The sequence below is a fragment of the Coptis chinensis genome, chromosome 7, assembly GCF_015680905.1.
Source record: "Coptis chinensis isolate HL-2020 chromosome 7, ASM1568090v1, whole genome shotgun sequence".
Lineage (NCBI taxonomy): Eukaryota > Viridiplantae > Streptophyta > Magnoliopsida > Ranunculales > Ranunculaceae > Coptis > Coptis chinensis.
Genome location: NC_141462.1, coordinates 52,983,362 through 52,992,985, shown reverse-complemented (window position 1 = coordinate 52,992,985; position 9,624 = coordinate 52,983,362). Strand labels below are relative to the sequence as shown.

At 37.5% G+C, this 9,624-nt stretch overlaps 1 protein-coding gene across 1 annotated transcript; it reads right to left on the bottom strand.

Moving 5' to 3' along the window:
* Positions 1 to 993: 993 nt before the first annotated feature.
* LOC147487927 (uncharacterized) lies at positions 994 to 1,956 on the bottom strand. Its single transcript, XM_086574204.1, has one exon. The coding sequence runs from the start codon at positions 1,954 to 1,956 to the stop codon at positions 994 to 996; it is 963 nt and encodes a 320-aa protein (XP_086430330.1).
* Positions 1,957 to 9,624: the final 7,668 nt, after the last annotated feature.

Sequence of the window (9,624 nt, the reverse complement as noted above, 5' to 3'; positions counted from 1 at the left end):
TCCTTTCAAAACCCTTTATCCTTTACCTAACTCCAGACAAGGAGTACAACCCAAAATCTTTATCAACCATACCCATATGTTTATGAGAATACGAGGGGCACAAGGAGAAAGAAAGAGCACAAAATGATAATTACAAGGAAATATTAGAGAGATACAAAGAAGACCATCATTCTGTTCAAAGTGAAAGAAGCTAGTACAAAATAAGCATATCCAATACTAATCAAGGATATACCACTGAGCTAGAAAAAAAATATAATAATAGAAAAGAAAGTCAAAAAGAAAAGAAAAAGTTGAACATAATTTATGGAAAAGCCAATACAAAGGAAGGATTTTCTTGGTAATACAGAAGTTAAAGAAATCTTCTAAAGAAAGAAGCAAGACCCTTAGTGTTTTTCAAAAACAACCTTTGAATCCTTTTTACCTTTCCTTCACACCCAATACCCAAGCCAAGTTACAACTCATGACTTTTTTTTTAAAAAAAAAGTTTAGAGGTTATGGCCGACCTCAACCTATATTAAGATATTCTCTGAAGTACATAGTTCCTTTCCTGTCCTCTTCTACAATAGAGTATAACTTAATGTCCAAAGGAGGGGAGAAGGAAACCACCTGATCAGTAGATGATCTATACAACTTTGAAAGGTAATCAGCTGCCTGATTACCCTCTCTATACACATGCTTAAAAATATAATCCCCAAAAAAACTTTTAAGGGATTTTATCTGGGCCACTAAGTTGGCGCAGTACCATGGGCCACGAACCCTGCCATTGATGATGTTGATAGCGCCTAAGGAGTCAGAGTTTATCTCCAATTTTGTTATGTTTAATAATTGGGCTTGCTTAAGGCCCACAACAATAGCAAGAAGTTCCTAGAAGATGACCGAAGGCTTTGAGGAACTTCCCGCAAACCCCATAAGGACATTCCCTTACGAGTCTCTGATAGTCCCTCCATAGCCATTACCAGCTTGTTGAACTGATCCATCGGTATTGAGCATGTACTAATCTTCCTCTGGGCCTCTCCAAGTGCAACCGATTTGCTCAAGAACAGTGTAATTAAGATCAAGTCCCAGTCTAGCAACCAGAGCCCAATTCGCTGGTGAGTCATCCACTTCAGGCAGATTTCGGTGAAGATAAAACTTCATGTAAGACATAATCTTGAAACTGAGCTGTTGTTCTATGAGCTTCAGGTTCTTTTTCTTTCTTCTATTTCTTTCGCACCAGAGCTCGTGCACCGTGGCTCCAACAAAAGATTTGTATATCTCCACCGCTGTAGAAGTATGCCTACAAATCCGGAAGATGTTGAACCATTCTTCAGAGGAGTTCTTTACATTACTGGATAGACCAATGTTGCTTTTGACCATTTCCCATACTTTTTTCGAGTACTGACAGTCAAAGAAGGGATGTTTGGAGTGTTCTGCAGAAGAATTGCAAAAGCTATACAGAGAATGGTGCAAAACTTTCTTCTGGATCAATCTATCTTGAGTAGGTAGATAGTTAGCAAGAAGTTGCCATAGTGTGAAGGAGTGTTTAGGAATGGACAACTTACCCCATACAACTCTGAACCATTTGACCTTAGCACGAACTCTCTTGAGGGATGCATAAGCAGACTTAACCAAAAAACTGCCTGAGCTACTAGGAGACCAGACCACCTTATCTTTATCTAGATAACTATTCACTTCTGTATCCATAATAGATTTCTTGATGTTACCATCCGGAAGGGTGGTAATTAAAGATGACCAAACTCCATGCTCTAGAATATCACTGACCTTAGCATCATCTTGGAGGGTAATGAGGTTTCTTGCTTCAGGTAATTCCCAAAGGGGAGTGTTAGAACACCAGGGATCATGCCAGAGAAGAGTCTCAGATCCTTTAGCAATGACATACTTGATATGTCTTCGTGTTGTGCTTCTCTGTTTGAGAATCCCCCGCCATACCCAAGAGGAACTCGAGGGGATTTTCATAATCCATAAGTGGTGCTTCTTAATTTGCTAGCTCCATGTCCAATCCACTCATAGAGAATCGTCTTTGCTAGCAATTCTATATACCAATCCATAGTAGGCAGCCCTGTTCCAAGTTCTAACATCTTTCATGCCAAGTCCTCCTTGTTCTTTAGAAAACCTCAAGGTTTCATGACTTGCATGGTGCATTTTGGATGTCATGTTAGGCCCAGACCATAGAAAACGATTGCATACCTTAGAAACCTTGTCTAGAACCTTTTTTGGGAGCACAAAGGTTTTAGACCAGTATACTTGGAAGGAGGATAGCACTGACTGAATGAGTTCTAGTCTTCCTGCTCTTGACAAACTTATATTCTTCCAATTAGAGATTTTAGATGTCAATTTTTCCACCAAGGGAAGACAATCATTTATACCAAGTCTTGATGAGGTGAGAGGGAGACCAAGATAGACAATAGGTGGAGAAATGAGAGAAATCCCCATGGCATTGGCTAGATCCAAACCTGCTTCCTTGGACATACACCCAGCTAGAAGAGTAGATTTGGCGGGGTTGATATTAAGACCTGTTGCTTGAGAGAATTTCAAGAGAATAATTTTAATAGCCAGAATTGAAGCCATATCTCCTTTGCAAAAAAGGAGTGCATCATCAGCAAAAAACAAATGAGAGATACCCAATTTCTTGCATTTGGAATGAGGTTTAATATGTCCTGTGGAAAGAGCATGGTGTAGCAGTCCAGAGAGAATTTCCATCACTAGAACAAAGAGGTATGGGGAGATCGGGTCACCCTGCCTCAGCCCTTTTTCTCCTTCAAAGTAGCCTTCAGCTGTGCCATTAATCATGATGGAATAAGAAGGAGAGCAAAAGCACATTTTGAGTTAGTCAATAAAGAGAGGTGGAAACCTAAATCTCTACAGGATCAAATCCATAGAGTGCCAGTTGACTAAATCAAAAGCTTTTTTAATATCAATCTTGATAGCACAATTCCTAGTGCCATGCTTCCTTGAATAACCCCTTAGAAGCTCATGAGCAAAAATAAGATTGTCTTGAATATTCCTTCCTGGGACAAAGGCAGGTGGGCCCCAGAGATCAAAAAAAAGAGATGCAATCCTTCATCCTGCGTGTTAGTATCTTGGCAACACATTTATAAATGGTATTACAACAAGCAATAGGTTACAACAACAAGACTTATCACTACAGTATGATACAAAGTCTAGAATAGGTAAGAGGATGCTAAAGTGAAGGACTCGACACTTCATACGTGATTGACATTCTTTCTATGAGACTACTTTCATCCAGAAGTTTGTTTTTAAAGGTAGTATGTGGGATGTTCGTAATCATTATTCTTTTCCCCACATACATGAGGCAAAATAGTAGACCATCTTCTGAGAGATTCTTTTCTAAGAGTATGACCGGTGAGAATTGAAAGTCGAGATTATTTGTCTAAAGGTGAACTAGGGATTCCATTTCTTGGATAGTAGAGTATGTGAGATTGACAAAGTACACACATAAGTCTTGCTTAAAATTTTTGTCAATTTTTACTATCTCTTTGCATAATTTATAAGTATTTGCAGCAATGTAGTTGGTAATAGAAACCTATCTATTGGAGTAAGCACTAAGTTGGTAAGGAAATTTCTCTCTCTGAAAAATGCTATCATTATTGAACATGTTATTGATTATTTTCTGGGTATATCACATGAAAACCCTCACGAGACTATAACTCATCCTTTTTGGGGAACTTAAAGATTTAAAGCCTTATTGTATATGGTAAATGCAATCGCAATGCTTGCGAAAGTGAGTTAGGATTTTAATTTTGTTATTAGGATGTGATTTTGATCACTTATCCCTTTTTATCTTATTTGCTAAGAGACTAGCAAAAGGCTAGTTGGGGGTTGTGATAAGTGCTCAAAAAGTGCATTTTAACCCTCGATTATACCTCTTGTTTAGTCATCTTAGTGGACTAACAGTGCTTGTAAGTCATTATTTATAATTCTACAGGTGAAAAAGAGAGTTTTGTAGAATATTATTGAAAAAGGGGCAAAACGGAGCAATTCAAAGCATTAAGGACGATATGGGAGGCCAGTGGATAATCATGGAGAAGGCCAAGGATTTGAAGCCATGAAAGATGTGACTTGGGACCTGTTTTAAAGCCTATTTGGAAGCCCAAGGCTGACCTTGCCTCTTTTTATGTTTATGTGAGATGGTATATGGATGATGTAGATAGATGATGGTCGTTGAACAAAATAGAAGCGTATCAAAACCTAATTATCCCTCAATGAGTAAAGGATGAGTAAGGTATGATATTCGATTGCAATAAATAAAAACCATAATCTATACTTCCATCCCCTCGTCTAGGCAATGTAACTAATAACTAAAAACATAAAGAACTAACCTGATTGAAGAACACCATGAACCATAAGAATAATTAAACTTTAAGCACCGGCTTCATCTTCTCCCTTGAAGGAGAAGATTAGTCTTCCATAAAGAAGGAAGAACATGAAGAATGAGAAGAAGAAGAGTCGAAGAACAGAAGACTAGAAAGACTAATTTATTAAGACTCAACTATTTAAAACCGAATATTTTATTATTAATCTCTCTCTGCCTCAAGTTCTGGAGACAAGAGTATAAGTGAATTGGCAAATTACATGAGGCACTTAGGTCCTCTATTTATAGAGGTTACAATAAGCTCTAGAAGCATTCCAAACCGTCATTTGTTTCCTAATACAAATAGACTTCTTTCAGAGTCCAACTTCGTCTCCAAAACTGAGAAGGAATTGGCTACAGTGTCGATTCATGCATCTGGACGCACTATTCATGCATCTCAGACGCAAGCAATGCGTCTGGACGCTCGATCTATGTGTCCCAGACGCGTAAGCCTATTTTGTCTCTTCTGCTCTATCCTTCTATCCTCTTTTGCGGGCTTTAGTCCAAGCAACAAATCCTTTGGCCTTGAGCTTCCAAATAGGTCCAAGTCGCAACTTTAATAACTCCAATTCCTTGGCCTTCTCCATGATTGTCCACGGGCTTTCCATGCGATCCTTAATGCTCCGAATTGCTCCATTTTACCCTTTTTTCTCTAATATTCCACAAAACTCTTTCCTTAACCTGTATAATCATAAAACATAACTTACAAACACTATTAGTCCACTAAGATGACTAAACAAGAGGCATAATCGAGGGTTAAATTGCACTTTTTGAGCACTTATCACAACTCCCAACTAGCCTTTTGCTAGTCTCTTAGCAAATAAGATAAAAAAATAGATAAGTGATCAAAATCACATCCTAATAACAAAAATAAAATCCTAACTCATTTTCGCAGGCATCGCAGTTGCATTTACCTTATGCAACAAGGCTTTAAACCTTTAAGTTCCCCAAAAAGGACAAGTTATAGTCTCATGAGGGTTTTCAGGTGATATACCCACAAAATCAATCAATAGCATGTTCAAGAATGATAGTATTTTTCAGAGAGAGAAATTCCTTACCCACTTAGTGCTTACTTCAACAGACATTCTCCATTGCTAACTACATTGTTGCAAAGACTCATAAATTATGATGGGAGATAGTAAAAATTGACAAAATTCTCAATCAAAGCTTATGTGTGTACTTAGTCAATCTCTTATACTCTACTATCCAAGAAACGGAATCCCTAGTTTACCATAGGTAGATAATCTTGACTTTCAATCCTTACAAGTCATATTCTCATAAAAGAATCTCTTAGAAGATGGTATACTATTTTACCTCATGTATGTGGGGAAAAGAACAATGAATATGAACATCCCACATACTACCTTGAAAAACAGACTTCTAGATAACAGTAGTCTCATAGAAAGAATGTCAATCACATATGAAGTGTCGGGTCCTTCACTTTAGCATCCTCTCACCTATTCTAGACTTCGTTACATACTGTAGTGATAAGTCATGGTTTGTAACTTGGCTTGGGTATTGGTTTATGAAGGAAAGGTAAAAAGGATTCTAAGGTTGTTTCTGAAAACACTAAGGGTTTTGCTTCATTCTTTGGAAGATTTCTTAAAATTCTGTATTGCAAAGAAAATTCTTCCTTTGTCTTAGCTTTTCCATCCATTCTGTTCAACTTATTTTTTTTTTATTTTTTTTTAACTCAGTGGTACATCCTTGGTTAGTACTGGATATGCTTGTTTTCCACTAGCTTCTTTCACTTAGAACAAAATGATAGTTTTCATTGTATCTCACTGATATTTCCTTGTAATCTTCCTTTTATGCTCTTTCTTCCTCCTTGTTCCCCTTGTATTCTCAGAAACATATGGGTATGGCTGAGAAAGGTTTTTGGCTACACTCATTGTCTGGAGTTGGGTAAAGGGTAAAGGGTTTTATGAAAGAAAATGGCTTATTGTAAGGCTCAAAAAGGTTTAACATGATGGTCCTACTAGGTGGGATAAAGGCTGAATGGGTTCAGTACTTGAATTATCAGTATGATACTCTGTTTCGAATATACTACAAGACCTAATGGCTATCTCCCCAGTTGATGTCACTTCGTGATTAACCAAATCAACGAATAATGAGACTATATTACAACGACATAAAGAACTGAAAGATGTTGAGTCACTAAGAATCGGATTTTTCGTAAGACTCTCCAAAGAATGGGTATAAAGCTCAAGTCTCATGGACTAAGTTTAAAAATTCTACTTCCAGTTTACTAGGGGTTTAAATCTCTCTTCTAGCAAAAGTACACAAAACTGACCAAGTACTATGGTGGTGCCTTTAAAAAGAATTCTATCAACAAAAACTATGTTCGAGCATAATAAATAGTCTAAGCGATAATGAAATCAATAATATCAACTATCTATCAAACTCAACACTAAGCAGTATAGAATATATATCCCAGACTCATCATTAAAATTCATTTCTCTCATGCTACTGATATAGAAAAAACAAAAATATTTTTATTTTTGAAAACTAATTTTTGAAATTCGTTTCTCAAGTACACCCTCCAACTTAACATATGCATTGTCCTCAATGTATAGAAATTAAGTAAATGAAATGAATGAGAAAAAGGGAAGATGTTACCATTGATGTTGAATATCAAAATTAATTCCAAAAATAAGAACATTTCCTTTTACCATTTTTTTTTGTTAGGTATTTTTAAGTGAGATCCCTAAGACTATATATCATGCATTATCAATTTGGAGTGAAGAGATCAGATTTTCTTACCCAAATCTGACGAATGTTTGGAAGACGATGAGGTCTCACCTTGTGGGTTGTCAAAAATACTCCTTGATATGCTGGAAAGATTGTTGGTGAAGTTGCTTCTCTACCTTAAACTATTTCAGGTCTGATGATTGTGTGATAGGCCTTGTGGTTCCTCTGTGTAGAAGATTGACAGAAATCTTTCTTTCTAACAGGACAATAGTATCTGATGTGCCCTTTATGACCACAATAATGATAATGGATGTCTGGCTGATTGCGCTCAAGGTGGGCGGTAGACTGGTTCACATACTTCTCTCGTTCAGACAATGATGGTGTAGAAGAGGCTTCAATAGTGTAATGAATCTTATCAATATGGTCCACTTTATGCTTCAGAAGACTCATTTCAGTTTCTAGATTCTGTTATTTTTCCAAAACTTCTTTAAGCTAATTCTCTAGTAACTAATTTTTCTGGGCAGAAGTCTGTTGTTCATCCTGAAATATAGAGTTCATCTTTTCAGGATATAATACTCTCTCTATCAATTTTCCATTATGCTCACTTAAATCCTGAATTTTCTGCAGAGATTCCAAGAACATGGCTAGCAACGCCTCTGTGGTGGGGTTCTCAGGTTCATCACAGATTTCTATAGATTGAGCACTCTCAATTGTATTTTCGAATGGGAAGGATTCTTGTATCATGCTATCAAGGAAGTACACCTCTCCACCTTCAGTGTCATCACAATCCTTATGCAACAGGTGAAGGATATCTATGTCCATGGACATCTTACCAAAGTTGATCTTCATTTCACCGTTATGACAATTTATCAAAGCTTTTGCGGTAGCAAGGAAAGGTCGGCCTAGAATAATTAGAATTTTATCAAAGGCCTTCTTGGTGTCTATCACAATGAAATCCACAGGATAGTAGAAATCGGCTACTTGAACAAGAACATCCTTAACTATGCCTCTGGGAATCTTGGTAGAACGGTCAGCTAACTTCAATTTGACTTTTGTAGGCTTTAGGTTCTCCAGGCCCAACGCTTGGTGCACATGATATGGCAAGAGATTAACACTAGCACCAAGGTCTAAAAGAGCATTACCCGTGAATTTTTCTCCTATCTTGCATGATATTATAGGACTTCCTGGATCTTTGAGCTTGACTGGAGCTTCATGATGGATAATAGATGTTGTTTGTCCAGCTAGAAACACTCGCTTTAGAACATGAGTACTTCTCTTTATGTTGCATGCATCCTTCAATAATTTGGCATATGATGGCAACTGCTTGATCACTTTGAGAAAGGGGATATTAATGTTATCTTTCTCAAATGCCTCCTTCATCTCTAAAAATTGCTTGTCCTTTTTGCTTTGAGCAAAAAACATAGGAAAAGGTGCCTTTGGTACAAACACATCAGCATGTGTTTGCTCTTCTTTCTCTTTGGTCATTCTTGCATATCTTGTCTTGGTCATCTTGACAAATGGGAATGGAAAGGATTTCCCCTACTTCCTTTCAAACTTCATTTGAAATCTTGACTGATTGCTTTGTAGCAATGTCATCATGAGAAAGTAAGTCAACCTTGTTGTCTATCTTCAATCCTAATCTGAGAGTAGTAACTAAGCTGACATGATCATGGAAGTGATCAATACTAGAAGTTATCGCGGCATACATCTTCATTCTTTGATATTGGTTCCAATAAGCTAAGTTGAGTGGCTTGTGTCTTTACAGACAAAGCAGTAGTGAGTTGGTCGACCTTAGCCTCTAGAGACTCCATTCTAGAACATTGACTTGCCTGAGATTGCTGGAGATTGAGCTGTAACTGTGCAATAAGCTCTAGAACACTTTCAAACTTCTGATTTCTCTGTGATAGCAAAGTAATAGCATTCTCCAGGTTGGAAAGTGCGGCATAATTTCTCCTAGGATCAGGCACTAACTCTCCACTTGTATTGGAATTCTGCTGAGAGTATATTTGTTATTGAGGAACCAACTGTGAAGCTTGACTTGTCTGTGGAATATAACTTTGATCTTGAGAACCTGGGGATCCAGCGTTCTGTCTCCAATAATTCCCTTGAAAGTTATTACCACCTTGGTTGGGCCTCTGAAATGAGTTTGTATTATACTCTCCAACTGATGCATGTTGATAGTAACTAGGACATTCTAGAGTTGCATAAGAAGTGTCTGAATAGACTTCACAGTATCGGCTAGCTTGCATGACTGGGAGAGATTTAGCTTAAGACTTGTTATTCTTGGAGGGATTCATGGAGAACTGGTTGAATTTCTTACTCAGAGTTTCAATGCTGGTGGCCAGGCTTGCCAATGTAGACTTCAGTTCTTGATCTGCTTGTTCATGTGCTTGGTAACCAAATTGTTTTGGCTCCCCTTCCATGCTAGCAACATCCTTGTTGCTAATAGTCCATTGTTTTGTTTCTTCAGCTAAATTCTCGAGAAAATTGTAAGCTTCCTCTCCATCCATTGATGTAAACTTGCCTTTGTGCATTGACTGTATCATCTGCTTGTTCATCAT